The 25274-nt window shown below is 40.0% G+C and overlaps 1 protein-coding gene across 1 annotated transcript; it reads right to left on the bottom strand.

The window, feature by feature from the left end:
• On the bottom strand, positions 1 to 25188 carry LOC131239130 (cellulose synthase A catalytic subunit 8 [UDP-forming]). Its single transcript, XM_058236688.1, has 24 exons — positions 24911 to 25188; positions 24667 to 24763; positions 23305 to 23366; positions 20204 to 20260; positions 18883 to 18942; positions 18701 to 18757; positions 18166 to 18208; positions 17729 to 17806; positions 16781 to 17123; positions 16555 to 16708; positions 14729 to 14812; positions 10545 to 10806; positions 7874 to 7941; positions 7608 to 7659; positions 7269 to 7413; positions 5902 to 6168; positions 4525 to 4870; positions 4180 to 4317; positions 2825 to 2950; positions 2504 to 2716; positions 2160 to 2418; positions 1884 to 2083; positions 1140 to 1493; positions 1 to 864 (listed from the first exon to the last, which is right to left on the bottom strand). Exons 1-24 carry the CDS (start codon positions 25034 to 25036, stop codon positions 277 to 279), a joined length of 4179 nt encoding a protein of 1392 aa, XP_058092671.1. The 5' UTR covers positions 25037 to 25188; the 3' UTR covers positions 1 to 276.
• Between the last annotated feature and the right edge of the window lie 86 nt (positions 25189 to 25274).

Raw genomic sequence — 25274 nt, 5'->3', positions numbered from 1 at the left:
TGAAGAAAGCCAGTTCTGCTCAAACACTGAACATGTTGCATTTCAAATTGCAAACATTGTCTGTAACACCCGCTGGAACTCACCAAGCATCTAATTATTGGTGGAAATCCAAGTCATCTGTGTGCATACTTCATGAGAATAATAACAAGAACCCCTGAATGCCATTACAATACTATTGGAGATTATGAGAAATTTGGGAATGTATCCAAATCCATTTCCGAGATGATTCAAGCTTCACGTTATAGTATCCACACGACTCAAAACCCATTGGAGAATTCAACAATCTATGGAAATGCAACTCTGAGCAACAGTAGAACTGTCCACATTGCTCAAGAACGGATCGATCTTCACCCAAATAAGCGAGAAGACGGACGCCAACAGCACCGACCAGAGGATGACAATGGTTGGAGTCCGGTTCTGTCTCCCCATGAGACCCTTGAGGAAAGGATACAGATGAAGAATCACCCAAAATGCAAAGAAGACCTTACCAAAGAGAGGCCCCCATGATTCGTAGCCACTGTTCAGTGCATCGGAAAACCCAGCAACAACACCCACCATATTGACGACCAAAAGGGTTGTTGGTGGGATCAGAAGTGTGGTCCATTTGAATATGTAGAGCTCACCAAACTCTCCATCATCAGAAGCTTTTGATGTGACGGTGAAGTTGGTGTCAAGGCCTGCAAGCATCTTTAGAAATCCTTGGAAAACGGCAAAAAGATGGGCGGAAACGCCTCCAATCACCCAAAACTGCTCATTACGCCACAAATCTTCAATGCCCACGCCACTCCATCGCAGCTCAAGGACGCTGGTCAAGATAATAGACATGAAAAGGCCAAGAAACCAGACGCTTGCAATGTTTGAAAGCTGGAAAATGGACAAGATAGGGGGAATGGGTGTTAGGATATCAGCAAGACTAGTTGACAAAAATATATTTTTCGAATCAGGAAGCTGCAATAACTGAAATAAACAATACCCTCCAGACTCATAAATCTAAACATGCAGGATATGAGAAAGACTAGCCATTGAACATAAGAACTCAAAAAAACCCAGTTGGTGACTTGGTAATGCCCCAACCCAGTTTATAGTAGACAGTACTTTAATATCGCTCTTTGCATTGAAATGGAGAATGGAGATATTACCGTAGGTATGATAAATTTTCCGGTGAGAAGACATATAGCAGGCAGCGAACAGTAGGCAACAAGAGGGAGTGAAGTGAATGGGTAGACTATGGTGTTAATGTATGCAAGCCTTTGTAGCCATTTGAGACGGCCACCCCCAAAACCATACCAGAGGGGACAGTGTCTGCTAAGGAATATCTCCACAGACCCAAGAGCCCACCGCAGAACCTGGTGTAACCGATCCGAAAGATTGATGGGTGCTGATCCTTTGAAGGCTGGCCTAACCGGCATACAGTAAAGTGATCTCCAGCCTCGGCAGTGCATCTTAAAACCAGTTAAGATGTCTTCTGTGATGGACCCGTATATCCAACCAATCTGGGAAAAGAGCAAAAGCATCAGAGCAACATGAGTTGGTAAAAGAAAAGTATGACACATTAACCAACTAGGAAGCTACTATCAGGCTTTTCAAGAGAAAAGAAAGTTTGGAAGGAAAACAAGACAGTGAAAATAGCCAAAAAATGAAACAAAACAAGAGGTTGATAGTCCTGGTTTTAAGCACAGGCATCCACAATCTTGCATGTGTGCCAAATTGGTACATTTGGCCACGATTAAATGGGCTGAAGATCGACATATATTTGGAATTAAAAACCTCCAAAGAGAACAGGAAAATTGCAGCGCCAGTGACTTGCTCTCGTGTTCCTTTGAGCTTCTAAACTTCCATGAAAAATATACACTTTTTTTTTTCAGTGGATACAAAAGGTTTACCTCTTTTCCCCATTCAGTTTTCTCCTCGTACCCACAGCTAATGACATGGATTGCTTCCTTTATCAGGGTTGATGGGTTTGCAGACTCGGGTACTCCCCCGTTCTCCATCAGAGTAGATTCGATGAATACAGAAGAGAAGCCAAATGTCTTCTCGAAGCTCGTTTGGGAGATCAGTAACGACCTCTCGTATTCATCATAGCCTGCATGAGATAGCCATATTCTATCATATACATTGCCAAGTTACTTGGGACATAGGGTCAAGCCAAGCACACTCACTATCAATTTCTCTGAGGTTAAAAATAGCAGCATCAAGTTCCTCCCGTTTTGCATCTCGGTAAACCTCTGACTGATCTTTAGAAGCTTTCTTAGAGTGGCGGCAGCAGGAGCAGCAGCAGCACCAAGAACAAGAAGAAGAAGCCTTGGGTAGGCTGGGCAAGGATGGAGGTCCATAGCCATAGTGGGCTTGCCTGTTGAAAACACAACCAGTCCCCACATAAACAGGTCCTTGAATGCCATCAAGGCCTTTCATGTTAACCTGAAATTAGTTGAAAATAATCAAATACTGACAGTTGTCTTTTCTGATCATGCTGGAAAGTTGGAATGTCAGTTTTAGTGCTTACATCAAAGAAGACTATGTTCCTGTTCGCGTAACGGTCACTGCGGTCAATGCCATCAAATCTTTGAGGGAATTGAACGTAGCAGACATCTCTGCCCACCTGTGGATCCATCATGAAACACATTGCTTCACGAATAGCTTTGCTATTATTAAGGTAGTGATCACAGTCAAGGTTGAGAATATATGGAGCATTTGTGAGAATGGCAGACACTCTGACCTGTAAGGAGCCAAAAATCACACACCAATTAGATTTATCAGCTCAAAAGTTACACATTGTTGAACATATATTGGAGTAATGTATATAGAGTAATGTATATATATATACCAGAGCATTCATTGCACCGGCTTTTTTATGGTGCTGGTAACCAGGTCTCTTCTCTCTTGAGACATACACCAATCGGGGAAGCTCATTTCCTTCTATATCATGGGCACCACTGTGTCCGAGAAAAACCTGCAAAAGTCATTGACATGGAGTGAAATCCCAGTTAAGCACTGAGCAGTATGTTATTGCAAAAATAACTATAATCCTTTTGAAGCAAAGTTTGTGGCAAGCTCCTGTGATATTTAAAGAGAAGTGGAACATAAGAAATGAAAATATTCTTAAAACTTTTGGGGAGTTGACAAAACACCAATTAATTTCCAAAATGGAAAGATATTTCCAATGAAAATACAAAACCCACCACAAAAGAAGAAATTTTTTGCACAAGGTGTCAAAGAAACTAAGAGCTAATGGCATTAAGATTTTAAAGCAAAGAAATGCATTAAATTAAAGACACATTATATAACCCAAGAAATTGAGTGGCAATTTTTAGAAGGGATGGTTAGTCATTTAATAAGCACCTAAGTTACCAAATTGAAGAAATGGAAGGATTAGAAAGAGCATAAAATTATGTTCAGCTGTAAATCTCAGAGAAGTAATGAATTTAGTCAAAACTCCAAACATGTGGAGCACTGCAGAGATTTTAGCTGAAAACAATGACAAGGAAAGAATCAAGAAAGTATAGAAAGGAAGAAAAGCTCAAAAATAAGAGATGGCATCATGGTCTTTAAGTTCGCTGTTCAATTTATGAGCATCAACTTGCTAAGTGATCCTGCTTGACACATTTAGTTTGTGGCAACAATACTCTGATTATGCTATTCAAATCTTCTCAAACTTAGAATTTCATCACAATTGGCAAGTTCTGAATCTTGGGTTTCAGACTAAAGGATTCCAGAAGTTCAACAAATTTTCGTAGAAAGAAATGGAAATCTAGAAAGGAACTAGAAACTTTTCTGGGTCAATGATTTGTGAATTGAATTAATGGCAAATAATGAATTGATTCACAAGAAGATGCAGATCAGCTCGATCTGCTTGGTTTGGAGCACATAAGGGGGTTTGGAACTTTTTGCAAGATGGATGCAATAAAAGCTCGACAATTGAGTTTAAAAAAAGAAAAAGAAAAAAGAACTATAGTTCATAGCCAGGGTTGCATTGCCTGCCAAGGGCATCTTTCTTGGATATGACCCCTGTCGGAACAAAATCTTGACCACTAAACACATTCTGTTATATTTTAAGATATACAGTCCTGCTTTCCAGGGAATCCAAGAACACCTTTGATGAAACAAGCTCAATCATCTTTGTACCACCGAAAAAAGAGATAAAAAAGAAAAAGAAAAAAAGAAAGTAAAACCCGATCAAACCTGAATCATTCCAGGATGGTCGCGAGGATTATTTCCTGGCCAAGGTGTACCATCTTGCATCGTCCAACCTTCATCTGGTGTTTTTTGAGCCTTTGCCACTAAAGCATTTATCCTCACTTTGTACTCTTCATAATCTCGCTGCAGAGAAATGGAAACCAATCAAAACTATAACTATATGGCCTCACTGTTTTTCTTTTCTTTTTAAATGTAGATTATCACATTCAACCTCTAAATTTCAAATATGTCACTTAATGGAAACTGATAGAAGGGAATAACAATTTATTAAAGTTGAAGAAACTAGTCCAAGAATTGCAACTGGAGTCCAGCATGCACTCATGCACTTACCTTCATTGCTCTGCGTTCCTTCACAAAAGATGGCTGTACTTTATCCTTCAGATAGTCAATCTTCTGAGAGAAATAAAATTCAGGTGCCCGTGGCTCAATGGAAAACTTCTTGCAAAATGGGACCCACTTTCTTGCAAATTCAGCCGTCTCCGCGAGAGCTTCAAATGTAAGTATAGCAGAGCCATCATCAGACACATAGCAAGAGACTTTCTCAACAGGGTAATCGACAGCAAGTATTGAAAGCACTGTATTGGCAGTGACCAACGGTGGCTCTTTTAACGGATCGACGGTACTAACAAAAAAGTCCACAGCAGCAAGTTCACAGACTTCACCCTCCTTTTCATACCTACAAAATGCACGAATAAGAATCAAATGTTCAGCACACCTGTTTTTCCTTTCCTTTTGTTTGCAGACATCCTTTTCCACTTTCCTAGTGACTAATGCACTTTTCTATTACTTCTGTTCAATTAACCTAGGCGGTCAATTACAGCTAAGCTGTTAATATTGAGGAAATTGAATAAGCAGTGAAAGATGAAGCATCCTGAGTAGGGGTGCCTGAAATTTATCATCAGGCAAAGATACCTGGAGACTCAAACTTAATATGGAGTATCCAAGTTAGTCACAGAAAACTTTTCCCCTTCCATTGCTTATACTACTCTTATATCTTCTTTAGGTTCTGTCAACGACCAAATGTTGCTCCAGCTATAAATTTAGAAGGGGTCTAAGAGATCTAGAGGAAGCTTATTCCAAGTAGGAATGAAATTTACCTTGAGGAAAGGAAGCTTAAGATTGGAACACTGCACAGCATAGTAATAGTGGGCACACACAACTTTATGGGCATTTCCCATTAAGCTACATCCCAGAGCTTTCCAAAATAACGCCAAGAGTTATCCAACCTTTTATTTATTTATTTAAATTTTAAATTTTATGAGAATCTATGGTACCTTACAGTTTTTGCTGATTGGTTCTAGTATCATTGCATATCTAATGCTCGTTAGGTGATTTGGAAACAACTTAATGCAGAGGAATGCGTTTATTCGGCAAGTCATTTTATTATAGATGGAATCGATCATTATCAGGAAATTAGAAAGCTTATTAATAATTTATCAAAACATTGCAGAGTTATATTCTGTGGTAACATAAGCTTTTAAACCATAATGAAAAAAAGTGTACTTTATAGATCTGCGAAAATCATCAATACAGCTTGCTGAATTAGCGAATTGTCCCCAATCTGGAAACTCAGGAACATTCTTGCGATCTTTTAGAGCATTATTCTTATCCATAACCACTGAATTTGATATGTTCTCCTGTTACTGAATCATACCCAAATCAATATTTCATATTCTTTTCACAACTTCTGCAGTTTCAGATGCATACCTTAAGGACAATCTGTCGACATATGTCTCTCTATTGATAGGGGACCATTTAGGAAACTGATCCAAAACCCAAGAAATGGCAAACCATATTTCACAGATGATAGATGTGAGCCATAAACCATAAGCGCTATCAACAGGATTGGTTACTCTATAATGGAAGAAAAGTCCGAGAATTATCAATCTCATTATAATCACAATTCTGTATGGTGTGAGCTTATCACGAGGTATCGGAACAATAGCTGAAAGAGGTTCTCCAGCTTCTTGAGACCTGCGTACAACAAATATTATATTAGATCAGAAAATGTAAATTTCGTTACCTGGTAAATGCTTTCATGAGATGCATAAACAAGGCCTGTATCTAAAATCTCTGAAATATTGACAGATTTAAGAGCAAACAGTGTTTTATACTGCCAAAAGTGCCTTACGAAGCCACACTAGTGTTACCATAAGTCACCCAATGCGATGAATTGTTCAAATGATTTAATGATGAAGAAACCATAGAAAGTAAAGAATTCAATCAGGAAAACAGAATAAAATGAACTTTTTCACTACTGTTTGTGTATGGGCCTGTTTTCAACTCCAACCCCTCAACAAAGAACATGCAGAAATCTACCATAAGCTGCTTAATGAAATTTCATAAAGGGAAAAATAGCACACATTTAGGGGTGTCTTAAGTCAGGTGGCTCATAGTGTTCCCATTTTCCTTGGTGTATTCACGATCTATTAATATTAGGACTCTTGCTAAGCTCACATGCCCATGCCTGTCTACATACGTGTAGGGCATCCAGCAGTGCATCGGATGGGTCCCATTGTATGATGACCTGGCCCACAGTCAGACCAGTCAACTAACTAATCAGGCAGGCTGCACATTTATGTACATTAAATGTGGACCATTGGACTGTCCCTTGTTTAGATACCTGTGTGGCCCACCTGAGGAGCTCACTAGCCTGATTTTGGGGCCAGGCCAGACATGCACATCTTGGAGGTCCCACATGTGCACCATGTTGGCATGTGCAAACTTAGAAAAGCTCTGACATTAGATGGCAGACAAGGCATTAATTCTGTAAAGGAGGCCAGGTAGTTTGAATTATATATCAAACAAGAAATATTGATGACGTCAATGATGTTGAAATAGTGAATTAGTGGCACTCTCACCCATCAACAACAATCTGCACCTGTGCCACAAGGAGATAAGTTCCTCTGAGAAAGTTGGAAAGACCAGCAAGTGCAAAAGTTTTGTATTTCATGCATGCAGGGAAAAAAACATCACTGAAACAAGGCGAGCAGCATCATAACAATACATGAAAAGGCGAGCAACTTTTAAGGGCTGGAGCATTCAGTTTCATTGCATTCAGACTAGAATCTTACTGTTTCTCTTCCATCTGCTGTTCAGCTGGAATTTGAGCTACTTTATCATCCTTACTAGCTGCCTTCTTCTTCTTCTTATTCTTCTTCTCCCTCCAACTCTCCACTCGGTTCTTCCATATTGGGTTCCCAGATTCGGCATTCGACTCTTGAAAACAACATGAACTACTTAAGTTTAAGAGTGCACGTGTCAAAAAGAAAAAAAAATGGCTTTTTTCTTCTATATTATTAAGATGAACTGGCTTCAAACGTCCAGAAACCCAAATACAGAAAACCAATTACATGAACATAAACATTACGAGGGTCATTCCACTCACAGGACGTTCATGGAAAACAACTTACCGGTTTCTGCTGCCGAGAGAGTACTGATGTTTCTACTGTGGCCAGCAGGATCCTATAAAATTATGATAAATAATACAAAATCAGTCAGCTCCATAACGTGTATGAGTTTTGGGTATGTGAAAACCATGTCAACTACTCAAGAAAAAGTAACTTGCAAATAAGCACAGGAAGAACATATGCTGTTACTCCACATGAAAACAGCTACCATAGGCACATGTTTGCTAATGTACCAAAGCAACAGAGACATGCAGAATGAGAATTCATACCTGAGAGTCACTGAGATGGGCTGCCATGGTTAGCCCTCCGCTGGATGTCTCCTTTTGAACATTGGGGACTGAGTTTTTAAAGCATCACCAAATATCTCAGTCAGTTTGAATTAAAATACTACCTGGCCTGTCTGGCCATAGCAATCAAACAAAGTACATAACTCCTAATCAATTAATTAGTATACAAATTTTAACTGAATGAAATTGTTAAAAGAGCATTTAGAAATCCTCTTCATCTGACAGAGGAAGATGGGCTTGCAAAAGGTCAAAGTACTTAATCATTCAAGAAAACAATTTCGATGATGCATTGAAAATGAAACCATTAAAGCGTTTTAGCAATTGCTCCCAAAAGAATGTCCAAGAAAACACAATTTCTAACTATGCACCTTTAAAGGTTTGGCCTATGATGTGCCTTATGTTACAGTTATAATCTCAAATACAACAGATGTGTAGAGGCATTTGGGAAATTTCCAAAACTAGCAAAAACAAGATAACAGCTCAGATATTAACCAATACCAAACAAATAGACAATCTCAGCTTGAATGACCAACATTGGCTCAGGAGAGCATTCCATATGCCCCACTTTCAGTGTTAGAGATTGTTTATTCAGGTGGCCCTGCCTTGGATGTGAGATGCTGCATGAAATCCCCCAGTCCACGAATCCTAGCCATCTGATTGGTGGACTTATTCCTATTGTATATTGGCCTTAGGGCCTGTTTGGATGCCTGTAACTTTTCTAAAATGTAACAAAGTTACAGGTGACTTTGTTACAGTTGGTGTTTGGGGGAGGAAAGTCACAGGTAACTTTCTCTCAACCTGTGACTTTCTCACAGGATAAAGAGGCAAAAATCTTACAGGCGTTGAGTCGTTTTTCAAGTTACCTGTACCAAAGATACAGGTAACAGTTGAAAATTTTGAAATGAAAATCGTTGGGAAAAATCGCACATGCATTGAAGAAGCGTCCCTCTCTCAAGTCTCCTTCTCCCTCTCTGTCTACTTCTCCCTCTCCCATCGAGCTTCCGCAAGGTAGGAAACCCCTTTTCGCTCCTTTTCCTTTCTTTTCTTTCTTTCCTTTTCTTTCCTTTCCTTTTTCTTTATTTTTATTTTTTTTTGCATTGACGGACACAGCTTGTTGAGGTGGTGTGGATAATGGCGGATGATCTGTGGGGCCCACCATATTGTATTTGTTTTATCCATGCCGTCCATCCATTCTTTTGGATCGTTTTAGGGCTTGATTCCAAAAAGAGGGATATCTAAATCTCAGGTGGACCACAACACCGAAAACAATAATGATTGAAAGTCCACCATTAAAAAACTACTAGGGCCCACTGTAATGTTTGTTTCACATCCAAGCTGTTGATTAGGTCATAAAGACCTAGATGAAGGGAACAAAACAAATATCAGTTTGATCGAAAACATTGGTGGCCCACCAAAAGTTTTTAATGGTGGGTTTTCAATCAACATTGTTTCCAGTGATGTGGTCCACCCGAAATTTTGATGTACCTTATTTTTGGGCTGATGACTTAAAATAATATGGAATAATGGATAGATGGTGTGGATGAAACAAATACATCATAGTGGGCCCACATATCACGTCACATAGCCTTCATGGCTTATAGTGATAGCATCATTTAAAAAATTTGCAAATCAAGTCACTGCTGGTTTATGGTTATACTTGTTGTATTTGGCTAGTCTCCTTTGTTAATGAAATCGTTACCCTGAGCTTTGCTAATCCCACACATGCAGCCATACATGCCAACCTGTCATGTATGGGAGAACCAGGCCGTGCATCAAGTGGGCGCCCTTGTGTAGATGTATTGGCCCAAATATAGGCCAATTTGCTCGGCAAATGGATTGTTTCAGTGGTCCACGTTCAGTGTACAAGTTGGCCTTTTGATAACTGGACCATTCTAATTTTATGGGCTAGTCATTGGACACAGTGGACCCATCTGATGTTCAGCTAGGATGTCAAACACACATGTAGCTCAAGTTTTTTGCCCACATTACTAGCATTTTGAAAACATGGGCCCACTTTTATGGCCCACCTGTTGATTAGTTTAGCCTAAGAATCGGCCAAACTATTCATTTACATGGGCTTAATAAAACAGAATAATTTTATCCCATCTTTTTTATGTGTCAATCTGATTTTTCAACGATTCCCTATTTCAACTCTATCTAATGTAAATATCAAACTTATTACTTGTAACAAAGTTACAGGTTATCCAAACACAAAAACAAAGTTAACTGTAAGTAAGTTACAACTTACATCCAAACAGGATTACCAGTAACTTACTTCTGTAAGTAAGTTACATGTAACTTTCTTACAACTTAAAAAAGTTACAGGCATCCAAACAGGCCCTTAGGCTATAGTCTATTTCCACCCGTCCATTCAAAGGCCAACAGTTGGATCACTGAAATTATTCAATGGTGGAAATATTTGGTCCATCACCCATCCACAGTGGGGCCCATCAGATGAACGGTCTGGATCACCATCAGTGAAGCGCGACCTATGCTTAATGCTGGCCCAAATTCAAACGCCACTGGGTTTGGCCGAGCATTGCATAACACTTCACTGAAAAAATCACTAACCAAACCAACCAAAAATACATAATAAACAAAGAGCGAAGAAACTCGAGAACTGGAAATTCAGACAAACTGAAAGAAGACTAACCTGATCTATGAACGTAAGGAGCACCACATCTCAAGCAGCATTTCCCTCCTTCCTTGAGTTCGTAATCGAAACAGGACCGGCAAATGGGAAAATTACAGTCATGGCAAGCAACGAAAGCCTCACCGTTCTCCTCAAAGCCGACCGGCTCGCCGCAGGTACTGCAAGGAGGAGCGCCAGATTCCATCATCTCTGAAAACAGGAAAAATCCCCGAATTCCAGAGCCTCTTCTTCCGCTTCTTTTTTGAAAAAACCCTAACCTTAGCTAGGGTTTGTGCACAGAGAAGGGTTGGCATTTGGATCTTCAACGTCGTCTTTGTAAAGAGAGGAAAGTGGTTGTTGGGAATCGGAGGTTGGGTGGTTGGTGTCATTGGGTTTGGTTGCAGAAAATGGCGGGAATGGAAGGAGAGATGGGAAGCAATCCCTCTGTCTCTCTCGACGATTGAGAAATTTGAATTTTAGGTATTGCTGGTTTCTGAAGGTAGTCGGTTGGCGCTTGTAATGACGACGTCCCAACCGACGACCCTTCCGTTTTTTTGGAAGCAGATTGCGTACTGGGTAAACTCTGTGGGGCCCACCAACGATGTCTGTATCTTATCCACGCCGTCCATCCATGTTTTCAAATTATTTTATGATATGAATTAAAAATCGAACCATATCTAAATCTCAAGTGGACCACAACAAAGGAAATAGTGTGGATAATGACGTGCACCGTTGAAACCTTCCCAGGACCTAGAGTGATCTTTTTGTGTCATCCAAGCTGTTCATATGGTCATACAGTCGTGGATGAAGGGAAAACACAAATCTCGTTTAAAATTTCTATGGTACCCAAGGAGTTTTCAACGGTAAAACTTCAATTCACACCTTTTCCTATGGTGTGGTCCACTTGAGCATTATATATGCTTCGATTTTGGAATTGTAATCTAAAATGATCTATTAAAATATATGGACGGCGTGGATAAGACACATACATCACTGTGGGCCCCACAGAGTTTACTAAGTACGCTAAAGGGCAGGGTTACTCAGTAGTCAATCCGGTTCCTCTTTTTTCTCTGTTTTTTCATTTCTTGGAAGGGTGTCTCTGGCAGGACGTGGGTATCCCCTCTCCTGGCACACCAGACGGTGATCTTTGCCGTCCATCATAATGTCCAACAGTGTACGGACCACATGAAAAATCTCACTGGCAAAATATCTCACTATCCATGCAAAGGTAAGTTGGAGTTATAAACGATGCCTCTTAAGGCTCGAGCATAAGTTGCCCCGTTATTAGAGATTGATAGCTTTAGGGCTAAAATCAGTTTAAATAAAAAGTTTTCTTTTTTTAAAAAGTGATAAAAATAAATAAATTAAGGACTTTTATTTTCTTAAAAAAAAAAATAAAATAAAAATCTACCTACTTCTCTCCATGGCAACTCTCTCTCATTCAAGTTTCTTCTACCTCATCTGGTTTGTCTTTTATGGTAGGTGTACAACAATAAATCTCTATGGGCCCACCATGTGATATGTATGGCATCCACTCCCTTTAAGTGTGTGCCACCGTTGTGTTAAACCTTTCATCAAATCAGTGTTACTCACCAAGATTTTTTTTTTTTTTTTTTTTAAATTTTAAAAACAAAAATCTACAGTCCAAAATCCACATGGGCCACACTGCAAGAACATAGAAGTTTTAGGCTCAATTTTCAATGGGATTTTGTTCAATTTCTCGTTGAGTAAAATTCTTATCGGTACGACTCAAGGGAATGGCTCCCTAGAACATATTGGGCCCCTAGAAATCGTCTCTATTACCCTTTTTAGCGTCTGTAAGTTGCTCCACCGTCCAATCTTAGACCTTATCCTTGGACAGACAGTGGAAACTATCAAGCTGAAGTACAGTAGGGGCCGAGGGAATTTTTGGTAAAATGCATAGAGATTTGAAAAAATTAACAACAACAGTGAAAACACACTGCTGATCGACACCAACAATGAGAGATGAAAGTTCGTCGGGCAAATGAGATTAGATACCCTAATAATGCTGGGCAGACATTGACATTGAGAGACCAAAGTTAGGAAAGCAAATGGGATTAGATACACTAATAATCCTAGCCGTAAATAATTGATATTAGGCACTGTGTGTGTCAACCCATGCAGTATTGTAGCTAACCCTCGTTATAAGTGTAACTTAAAGCACCCAAGTTCTATGGTACCCATTGGTTTTAAATGCAAAAACTATTTCAATGGTAAGGTTATATTGTTGACTCTAGACCCTATGGATACAAATCAGCTACATCGACAATTCAGGTGGGCCACACCAAGGGAAACAATGAGGATAAGATGTCGACCATAGTTTTGTGTGTGTGGTCACTATGGTGTGTATCTTTCATTGAACCTGTTAATCAGGTTTAGCTTACTAGGGTGAAGTGAATAGACAAACATCAATTTGATGGAAAATTGAGGTGGACAACACTCCATGAACTTAGAGGTTTTAAGAGCAAATTTTAAATAATGTGGCCCATCCAGTTTTTGATTGGGTCATCTTTTGTATGTAGGTTTTCCACTTAATGGATAGAGTGGATTCACACACACAACATGATCAGCCTGCAGGTGTTTTATGTTGCTATGATAAAATGTGTTGTAGAAATTTTCATTCCGGTGTTTAGGCTCGATCAGGTGTTTTAGGTGCTGCATGGAAGATGTGACAGGAAACAGTGGGGATTGAACGGCCACCGTTGAAACCTTGGTGGAGGCCACATAAAATTTCTATCAAACTAATATTTTGTCTTTTCAATTCATTCTAGTGATGATAACCTCATGAATGGTTTTTGGTTGGCATATAAACATCACGGTGGGTGCTGGGAAAGGTTAGAATGGTAAGCATTTCCATCTCTGGTGTTTTCTATGGTGGGGCCCACTTGAGTTTAGGATTACTCATTTTGGGGTCGTGTCCTAACATGATATGGTGAAACTAATGGATGGGAGAGGATTTCTAATGGAGGTTGTGGTGGGGCTCCACAGAGCTTCTGCAGTAAAGTTATGGAAGGAAATTGGTCCCACCTAAACAAGTTATGGAAGTAAAAAAAAAAGAAGAGAAGTTACGGAAGGAAAGGTTGATGGGGGATTCGTATTTAAAAGAAAACAAATATTATTGAGAGATGCTCTGCACTCAAGTGAGGAGTTGTCCTAACTGGGACACTTGGGCAACCCAGTCGATTGATCTAGATTGTCCACAGCCTGTGTTGCATGTGCTACCATGCAAATATCACACCAATACGATGATCCTCTCTGATCAATGGCCTCAAATATGGATGGTCAAGATCATGTGTTAAAAAAAAAAGGTCTAACCAATTTTGATCGTCAGATCAGTCTCAATTTTGCATAGTAGCCCTTGAAATGTGTTCTAAACCTAATGAATGGTTTAGATCAATTTAGTGGACTGTCAAATTTACCGATGCAACTAGGAGCACCGTAACTTTAATCACCAAACACTCGTTTGAACAATCTTAACATCTGATTCACTGACACTTGTTTGTTGACCCTGGACTGTTGGCTATTTTTCATCTCAACCGTCCAATAAATGTCCACCAATCAAATTAATCAACTTTTGGTTCATGATCCATCTTACGTGGGGCTAACCATTTGGATGGTTTAATTTGAATTTACTTGTGTGCCACGTAAACAATGTTTTAGTCCCTGTGTATCAACCATCACCCTGTGCCAGAATATCAAAATCTGTGTTCCAAAAAAAAGTAATCAGAGAAGCATTTATCATGCTCTACAAAAGCCACAACCCAAATTATACAGAAACCATTCCAAATGATTATAACATATTGAAGTTATCTAAAGTCATTGGATGCTCCCATGAGCTGCCTCATTCTTCGGATTTGATGGATCAAAGATGTTTTCTCCAGCCCATAAATGATTATGTGCCAGTAATGTGCAACCTTCCTTGGGGCTAGTATTTGGCTGAAGCGCTGATCGTCGAAATGACTGGTTGGTTTTCTGATATGGCAAATAAAGGCCAACATGAAGGAGCCAAACCCATGAAAAAGAAGAAAAAAAACAAAAATCAAATCAAGAATAGGAATGACTTGACCCTTGCCTGCTTAGGAACGTCAATTTGCAGGCCCTCATTGCGGATCTCCACTGATTTCACCAACGCAAGATCGGCAGTAACATCAACAGCTTGCGAGGTGCACCATCTCAATCTATGAAATGTTGTACACCTTCATGACTTTAGACGTGTCACAAACGACAAGGTTCTCTGAATCTGCTGTGGTGGTACATAGCCAATTAACCTGCCGAAAGCAAGAAACATGTTACGAAAGGATGACATGGGCTGATCCATGTGAATGATGATCACACAATAGACGGAGACAAACCTTCTGAAGAAAAGGTGATCTAACATGAGAAGTTGAATAATGTTAAAAATAAATGAATTTCAGATGCAATGGATGCATTTATGTCTAAAGGAAAATGCTGACAGACTAATGATTTATAGTCTATTAAAGATTTTCAGATGTGAATCCACTGTAAAAATAGGATGATCAACACAATTTTTTTTTAACAGACTTGATACTTCGGTGACCTTGCAGTTGATAAAAAAGTCACCACCAAAGGTGCCATGTAATTGGAGTTTTGGAAAATCATTCAAGAATCCTCATCAGAGTAGGGGTTTCAAATCCTACTCTCCCAATCTGGCATGTGCACAAGACTTAGAATGTTCACCAGATGGGCCCCACCATGTATGTGAAGCGACCTGAAAATCAGGCTGGTCTGGTCACCAGGCAGGTGACATGTGCAAAGAAATGAATCTTTACAAAGAACCAACTGACCTGATTTTCAGTCCATGGGGCATATATAGTCGGGCCCACCCTATGAACAGCCTGGATCTCATACATCTGCCACGTTGGAACATGTGCTGAGAGTAGGATTCCTAGTCCTATTCTCATGAGTAACCTCAGCGGGGCTCAAACGAAAAGCCTTTATTAATCAAGGCTTGCATTCTCCGAGCACATCCTATGTCTGAGATTACATCTGCATCAAGATCTGCACCCAGTTTTTGGGTTTCATCACTATGAGCACCCCATGTGTTGGAGTCTAGCAACCCAAGCTACCAAACCCATTCCTGTCATACAGGATCCATGTAATCAACAAAGATCTTTGGTTACTGTTGATTCAAGAAGTCGGGGATAATAGCAAATTCATTTGTTAGAATTTACAGATTCTTCTTGTCAATAGTACAGAATTAGTCATAATAGCTCCAGAGAAATACCAGCATAGGAATTATCAGGTCCTGAAGCATCCTATGTGCCCAGTCCATACAAGCGGGGCCCATGGTTCCAGTTAGAGCTGCAAATGGGCTGAGCTGGTGACAGGCTCTCAGGCTTGGCCTGATATACTAGGCCCGAGGTTGGACCCGGGCCAAAATTTCAGCCCATTTATTAATCAGGGCCAGACTTGGGCCACATCTAAGTGCATGTCATTCCGGCCCAGGCTGTTTAAGGTTTCAAATGCATTTTTGTCAATATCAAGCATGATTGGGCACGCTACGGGTGGCTGGGCTTGGGCCAAACCCAGACCTGGACCATGCATAATCATCACGGGCTGGGCTCTGGCTCATCGTATGCCCAGGCCAGATTCAGGCCTAGATTTTACTTTGCAGGCCGGGCTTGGACAGACCTCTGCCCAGTCCAAACCTGACCCGATGACAGCCCTAGTACCAGTGATCCAGACTGTTGATCTGATGGCCCCAGTATGGATAGGGATGCCTCAAAAATCTCCTGGATTGAAAGATCCTAATTGTTAGATTAGTGGCCAATGAGAAGGCCAAAGATTGGATGTATAGGATATTCTAATCTAGAAGATTTTTTGCATATCATCTAATGTGGGGCACATCAAATCAGTGACCTGGGGTCTGGTTCACTGAACCAAGGGCAGTCTTGTACTTAATGGATGCGTCAGGAGATTCAGGACTGTGCTTCTTGATGCATAAGGGCACGGTGATTACTGAATCACTGATAAAACAAATACAACTCACTTTTTTCCTCACGTCAATGCTCAGAGGCAGAAGATCACTGCTGCAGCCGCTTCCTCTATTGTCAGAATATTTAGACCAATCCCACACCTTCACAAACGCATCATTCCCACCTGAAATGATAAACTTCCCTCTCTCCCCAAACAATGAAAAAGCCCTGAATGGACAAGCCTAGCATTAGACAAGCAAGTTAGATTCCTAGCACCATATGCAAAGTCACTTTACTTACACGCAAGATACAGCAGCAGTATGCCCTCCCACAGCATAATCCAAATGCAAACGCTTCCCTTGGTTAGGATCAAGTGTTGCAGCATTAGCCCCTTGCACAGTACTGTCCCTAGATCTTGGCTGAGATCCCTTCTTGAGCTGCGATGAACTTCTTGATTTAGCAACAGCCAGCTCATATTCAATATCAATCACATCAACAACGCCATCGCCCCTTCCCACACCACAAATCTTGGCTACCCCGTCCAACATGTCCGCTTCCAGGACTGCTAATGCATGCACAAAAGCAGGGTTGAAACATTGATTTGCATTACTAGAAGACTCACAATTGTCCATGTCAGGCATCCCTGCAAAGTATTGAAAGAAGAGCAAGGTAATTGCATTTTATTGTAAGTTGCAACCAAGGTGTATGCTAATCTTAAGGAATGGAAGTAATCAAAACTTGCATTTGTACATCCATTTTATGAACTTTGACTCTTAAATGTCGTATTATATTTTGTTTGGGAGCTTGGAAAGTATTTGGGTGGAAAACATCAAAATACTTTCCAAGAAAAGGATATTTATCCCTGATTGGGTTGCTCGCTCTTGGTGGAAAACATTTTCCAAGATTTTTTTTTTTCATTGAAAAAGTCCTGAAAAAATTCTGCAGCCCTCCCCTGTTTTTTTTATCTCTCCAAATGCTTTCTTAAAAAATAACTAATAAAGAAAACGTCACTCTCCTTTTATTTTCCAAGCTCCCAGACAGGTCCTAATGAAAAAATTTGGAAAAAACACTCATTCAATGTGGAAAGGGTAAATAAGCATGCACTTGGTTTGCCATTATTTCAAGCTAAAATTCTCTAGGAGATTCCTCCAAACAGCATACCATCATCTCAATTCAGCATATTCCTGCCAGATTTTCAAAACCACATGCATAAAAAAATGGAAAATGAAAAGAGTTGCATGTAAATACCAAAATCTACAACTTTGTATGGCCGCCCTCGGGAGAAGTCCCACATCACAAGCTTTGAGTCTAGACCACCAGTAATGACTGCCAGGAGCATGCCAAGTTAAGAATAATCAATGAGAAAGGAAAGCAAGTTTACCAACATGTCGTAGGATATTCTAAAGAGGAAATTTTACAGCAATGGAAACAAGGTAGGTACTTTGCATCTCATTAAAACGTCATTGTTAGATGAATGGATGAGAAGAAAGCTCGGGTGGGACTATCTGTATCAATTTACTCCAACTGCTTGATACATCTAATTTGAACTTCACAAGAGGGAGTATCCACATCTGTTTTACACAGATTTTTTGTACTAGCATCACCTTTTGCCAAAAATTGGATGAAGTTAATATCAAAGACAGATCAAGGAATTTCAGTGAGAATGACTAAATGCTAAACGGTACCTTCCCAAGGTTTCCAAGGAAGGAATTGTACACTGCTACAAATCTAGGAACAAACAGTCAGGGGTAAACAGAGTTTAAATTGAGGACTAAAATTTCTTCACATAATACACCACTCAGAGCATATAAAAATCCATCTGGAAGGGAATAGAAGCTTATAAAACATGAAGACACTTAACATCCTTGCAGAACTTCTTATCCATGGACTATCATTGGAAAATTTGAAAAAAAATCCATAAAGAAACTTCATCATGGAAAGCTAGCTAGCATGCAAAACTGCCAGTCAGAGTTTAGCTGCCAAAAAATGAACAAGACCAATGTTAAAATATATTGCAGAGGGTTCATCTGATTGCTAATCTCTAAAGTTGCATGAGACGATATCCATTAAATAAATGCAAATACATGAGACATGCACTAAGTTGCATACAGGCCCAAAAGAAAAAAAAGGCACATATAAAGATTCACATTTGGCCTACAGGCGTTTCATCAATAGATGTTCAGTAGAAGTGGTCAGATCCAATATACTGAAAAAGGATACACTTGTATGAGCAGCTCTTAGTGTTTTGTACAAACACTGCTGGCGAGTGTCAATGATCTGACAAACAGAGCACACCAACCATTTCAATCAATTAAACAGTAGCATTAAAAAACCACTAACGATGACTTATCAGTAGAAAACTGATCATCCAATGGTACTCTATTGAAACAATTACTTGATACCTTCACGTCACCACTGTCATCTGCAGCAGCAAGAAAAGACGACTTCGCGCTGAAAGCAATCTGCAAAGATGAAAAAGAATGTCTGGATGTCATACAACTTTAGTGTATAAGATGCTTTCACACACACACACGCACTCACAAAAAGAAAAAGAAAAAAGGAATGAGGGAGAAACCACCCCTACAGACATGCACATGAGCACACAGACACAGAGGCACCCATGCAAACATGCACACAAATGCATGCACTCACACAGGAAAAATGGCTAGCTATATGCTTCCCTCTGAATAACCAAGAACAAAACAATATGATCATTTCACCACTCTCTGATCACACCTTCAATGATTAAAGGACCGACATTCCATGCTGAAAATGGCTATGATGGTAGCTAACATTATCTATATTTCCCATCCCAGAGAAGATGGCTAACAGAAAAAAATGGCTACCTGGTTTCGAGTGAACTCTTCGACTGGCAGAAACGTCAAGGGGTATGAAACCGAACCTGGAGCTAGAGCTGTACACGAGCCAAACCAAGTCGAGCTTGGCCCAGCTCGATCAGCAGGCTACCCCAGCTCGAACTCGGCTTGGTCAGCAGCTCGAGCCAAGCTTGAGCTCGATCTTTCGAGCCAAGTTCGAGTTCGAGCTTACAAGATGACTTCGAGATTAGGTTTCAGAGTTTTTAATATATATAATATATATTGTAATATATATGATATATGATATATAACTTATTTAAATATATAAATATTTTGTATATCAAGTGAACCCGATCCGAGTTGAATCAATTCAAACTGAGTCAAGTTCCGAGTCGAGCTCGGACTTGGCTCGAAATTTTTTCGAGCTAAAAAAATCAGCTCGAACCCAGTTTCGAGCCAAGCCGAGTCGAGCTTTTCCAAGTCGATATGAGCGAGTTAACTGGGCTAACTCGGTTTGTGTACAGCTCTACCTGGAGCTCATGAACTCCTAAACATGTAAGTTGATGATACGCTAGCATGCATGAGTACACATGGGCACATGAGGCATGATTTATCCTCAAAATGATCCAAACAGAGGTCAGTTTTTCTTATAGGGATGTGAAAAAAGAAAGAAGGTAACACATGCATGGAAGCAATACAATATAGATGTTATAACTCTCTATACTACAACTCATGTTTGTGAGTGCTCAGGTCTGTTAACGGCAAAGAGGAAAATAATAAGTAATTATATTGGGACAGAGAGAGAAAACCTTTAAATGATCTAACAATTTTGAAGAGGTACTATAAATTGACACATTCCATAACAATAAAATTTAAATTCAAAGAATTGTTCAGTTGCAATCAGTACCTGGTTTATCTCCTCTTTGTTATAGTTATAGCTTTCCAATGGCTTCCACGAAGATGCCTCCAAGATAAAAATTGTCGTAGTACATTAGTGACCAAAATTGAATGAAATGGTAACTTCTCTAGCAACCTTATAAGCATCGAAGCAAATAATGTGGATGTTCATTATGACCAACATGATAAAATTTAAATACCAGAGGAAAATTCATGGAGGTGCTGCCCTTTCTAAACAAGATTTTGCACCAGTTGCAAACAATTTCTACAGGAAGTGAAACTAGAAAACCAAGAAATGCAGTAAATTATAAATATGTAGAGTGAAGAAAAAGGATAAAATGTAGGTAACTTTGCTAAGCACATGTGTGTGCAATAAAGCTCATGTACATGCCACACATGTGCCAGCATGGCACATATGTACGAGATCTAATCTATCCATTAGGGTGGTCTGACCTTGTACATGTATTACCAAAAACAAAAAAATAAAAAATAAAACTGGTCTAGTAAGCATGAGGGCCCCAATATTGGAAATAGGTGAATGGGCTAGAAAACTTCATCCAAGTTTTTCAGAGGCATACATTTCTTTTGCCAACTGTAGCCCACCCGACGAGTGGATCAACCTGATTCTTGGGCTAGGGCATCAATAGAGTGGTGCTGTCCTAACATGGATTGGATCTTGGACCTATCATGCTATATTGGCACATGTGTAGCATGCAGATGAGCTTTATTGCACACCTGTGTGCACTTAGGAAAGCTCTGGTGTAGATATAACAAAAACTGGGACGGATATCAAATAATTGGACTTGAATGGGTCCATTGACTCCATTCAGATAGCATGTCCGGAAGTTAAAGGCCATGTCCACCAGCCCTTTTCATCTCAAGTATCACGGTAGATGCAATAGGTAATAATGAAATGGCAGGAATATCACCCTCATTACCATTTCAGGAGCATTTTGACTTATATAGCGGAATATTACCGCCAAGTCCACAGTTTGAATAGCACAACTTTCATACCTTTAAGACTTCAAAGTGCTGATTGTTGAGGTATGAAAAATACCACCTTTTGATTTTGAAAAATTGTCTAAGTATAGAGCTAGTGCGGCTCTATTCTGGCTCAGCAGTCTGTAGGTGCGGGTGCGACCCAAATTTACACGAAAGCATCGATAGTGTGGCCCCAGTCCATGGGAGGTCTGCGCCAGTTATTTTCTGACGACTTTTGTTAAGTTTCAGGTAGTGCGAAATGCTAGCATGACCCAATAGTAAGGCCGCGCTATACTTCTGCCAGGTGGATCAAGTCGATCTAATATTCTACAACGTCATCACAACAGCCACCTAATGCAATGCATATGCCACGTGGCACAGTTTTGACCAATGGGACCACGATACGTCATCGCCAAGTCTCCCCGAACACTTACAAATACTCAATGAACACCTTCATTTGCATCTTTCGTCCTTTGTGTCTAAGTCTAGGATAGTGCGGCCATCCCCAGTTGAAACTTGGGAAAATTGGTGGGGAAATGGCCATCTTAGGGGTTGGCATGGCTGCGCTAGCTACCTAGCCGAGGGGATAGCCATGCATAGGCCATTGATGAGCCGTACCACCCATTCAACTAGCCCATAGATGCTGAGAGACTGCCCAATTTGCTGGCTGCACCAGCCACCTAGCTGAGGGGATAGCCATGCATAGGCCATTGATGGACCATACCACCCCTTCAACTAACCCAAAGCCCAGAGGCTGCCCAATTCACCGGTGCAGCCACGCTACTCCCCTTTGAGATGCGCCTACCTTACTTCAAAGCCCATTATTCATTATTTTCACTCTTTTTTATTCTCTTTTAATAGTTAAGCTAATATCCAATAGCTACAGTACTTGCCTTATTGACATCATACTCATTTAAATGCTACATATGCTAGCTCACTGATATGCAATCCATATGCATTATCATACACTTCATACACATCATGATATCATATACATGATTGTGATATCCTCTATCTTGACATCTCATCATTTGAGGAGACCACAGAGCCCAAAAACATACTTTGTGCTCTTGATGTACTTTATCTTAATAAAAGCTCATTGCTTTCTCCATGGAGTAGACGTATCACAAATAGGCAATATGATCGAACCATAGAAATCTCTGTGTATTGTGAATTTGGGATTGCAGTTTGGCTTTCTTCTTTGTCAATCTCGCAGCCCGTATCAAGAGAGTCCTCTCAATTGCATCTGAAGGACTTCACCTGATAGTCTCATTGACTCGTGTACATTTTGGATTATTTCAGCTTCCTTGCAAATGGTATATTTATTTCAATTACTCATTTGTTTATTCCTTATTTATATTTTACCTTAGAATCAAGGATGACTCCCTGGAACGTAATTAATGGCTTGTGGTATGTCACAACCTAGAATGTAATTAGACCCAGATTATAATAAAAACCTTCCAAGTGTGTACGCTCTTGTCTCTATCATGTTAATGCGGCAATGTGATGAGAATGTCTTATGAATGTCATGTGAATGAATGGCAATAAATTCAATTCCGAAGTAATATTTATACTTATTCTAAAATTACATTCAAAACTAACAACTAAAAAAAATGCAACAATTGTTCAACAACCTATCAATGTGACAAATACTTTTGTGCATTGAATTTTAACCAAAGACGGGAACACCTTAACATGGCATGAAAATACAAAGTACTGAAGTATTGATATCCTCCTAGACTTGTAAGTAGGAGACTTTGAGCTCTTTTAAGGCCTTTTCAATCGCACACGAACACCTTCATGGGACATGAAGTGGATTTCTACCCTACTTTGTCCTCTTCTTTGTTACGGAAGTTTTAATTCCCAAGCTTGCCTCTCCCCAAATAAGTGCGGATAAAAGTTCAATTCATGCTAGAAGTATGTCTTGATCATAATATGCAAAAATAGATGCAAGACCTATTCCTGATTCTAAGCTAACAACATCTTTAATCACAAAGATAGCAAAATACATTTACTATTTTTTGCAACATTTTTAGTCTCCAAGTGTGGCAGTGCATCAATAGCAATAGATAAAAATGTGGGGTAATAAGAAGAAAGATAAAATGATTGTGATGAAATAAAAACAGTTACCATATGAACATCAAAACCCTTGATTTCAGTTCCTAAGGAGGCATAGATAACATCTTCATTCCCTGTCATAAGAAAGCATTTTTATACTTTGGTTAACTTACTCATTTCCTCAAAAATTTAAATGTACAAGTTAGATTTTAGATATATAAAGTAAAAAATCAACATGCAAAAGCAACACGATGGTAACAAACTGAGATCCCCACAATCTATTCACCCTTAGTTCCATGTACCTTGGACATAGACCGCGTGTTCTAATTTTTTTCTGTGTGCAGTCCACTTGATAAGTGGACTTGTCCAAGTTTTGCATGTTCATGATGGGTCCAACCTGATGACTGGACCAGTCTGATTTTTGGTTCAGGAATATGTTCATGGCTGGGGAAGTAAACAACCATGCAAGTTAAACTGCTCCAAGACACAAGCTCACCACTTCTTTCCTTTGATAAATAGTAGGCCGGCCCCAGCCGCATCATTTTCTTCCAATAACGCCCTTCCAATAACGCCCCCTTCATCAGTAAATTAGCAGAACATCTTCTAGAAAGCTGCAAGTTACCAGCATTTTCCACTTCCTAGACTGTGGTTTGAGTCGTTTGACCATTAAAGTAATATCCATCCTGGGTTCTCTTTGATCTCTTCATGTCTTAACCATACAAAATCCTACTTCTTGGTCTTTTCTGCTGTTCTAAGTTACTGAACTTAATACATGCAAAGAAATCCAAATTGGCATTTGGATGCACTATTGTAGTAATTATTTTAAGTGGAAACAACCAAATTGCAATTACCTTTGACTGTATTTGAGTGCCATAGAGAATGAATTTTAATGCATTTTTCTCCCAACAGGCACTGACAACAGTGTCAATGCCGGTTGCAAGCATAGCAGTGGCTGCATTTGAGCTCAAGATTGTGGCCACTCACTTCCAGATAGGCCTGAAAATTCAGCAGAATGGGTTTTCCGTGATGCCAAGTTCGATGAACGGTTCAAACTTTTGAACATACGGCACATTAATTCCCTGCCTCTGTAGCCTCATTTTCTGAAGAAGAAAAAGAAAAGCCAATGGTAGCTTTTCCGACAAATGCCGACCTCCTGCAGATTCATTGAGAAACGAAAAACAGGCAGCATCCAAACAGGCCCTTTGTATCCGTATCAAGAGACTGCGATTCGAATTCTGAATCGCAAGTACATTCATTTCAAGTCGGACTAGTGAGTAAAGAGCCGTTTGGCCATCATAAATACGAGGAGACAGCATACACAATTCGGTCATTTCTCGTGTCCAAGCTGGACGATCACAATTCAAATTGATCGCGCATCCAAACGCACCCTGAATCAAGAAAAAATCGATGAAGATGAATCGAGAAAAAACGCACCTGCTTTGAAGCATATGGATGAAACGGGTACTTTCCCCACTTCCATCGTGAATACCGCATCTTTGCATCGCAAATCGAAATAGCAAACGCAACCATCCTGATTTCAGATGGAACAAAAAAAACAAAAGAAGAAAGAAAGATTCTTTTAGAAACAGGAAACGCGTTTGGCTGCACAAAATAACAAATATTTTGGAATCGAGAGATCTTCGGGTAAAACCCTAAGCCCTGAGATGGAAAGAGCTACCTCGCCAGAAGAGAAGATAGTTCCAGGCGTGGCACGTGAGGCTACGCAGCACGTGACGGCGTCGTTGTGGCCTTTCAGTCGTCTTGGCTTCGTCATGGGAAGAGAACGATCCGAACGGGTTTTCATTCCACGCGTTTCTTCAACTTTCTCTGCTAGAAAGGGTTTGCGAAATGGGCCATGCCAGAGTTTCGTCCCCTGTGACCTGTCTACCAGGCTCGGGCCTGGTCCTAGTCGAGCTTAAATGGCCTCAGCCATGGCCTGGCCTTACAGGGCCGTTTCGGTCCTGTAAGTAAAAGAGTAACATGATCAAAGGTGCAGTATATTATCCGTTGATAACTGGTTCCCATCATTTTTTTATGATAGA

Source organism: Magnolia sinica, chromosome 3 (assembly GCF_029962835.1).
Source record: "Magnolia sinica isolate HGM2019 chromosome 3, MsV1, whole genome shotgun sequence".
Lineage (NCBI taxonomy): Eukaryota > Viridiplantae > Streptophyta > Magnoliopsida > Magnoliales > Magnoliaceae > Magnolia > Magnolia sinica.
Note: the sequence above shows the minus strand (reverse complement) of the source record. Positions and strands in the feature narration are given on the sequence as shown.

Bases quoted from the DNA above. Each gene is read 5' to 3' on its own strand.
- LOC131239130 (XM_058236688.1), bottom strand. From the start codon at position 25,036: ATGAAAACCCGTTCGGATCGTTCTCTTCCCATGACGAAGCCAAGACGA. The intron at 6,169-7,268 runs GTAAGATTCTAG...TGTTGTACGCAG, and splicing joins CAGCAGATGGAAGAGAAACA to GTCTCAAGAAGCTGGAGAAC. The intron at 4,318-4,524 runs GTAAGTGCATGA...ATTTCTCTGCAG, and splicing joins AGGAACGCAGAGCAATGAAG to CGAGATTATGAAGAGTACAA.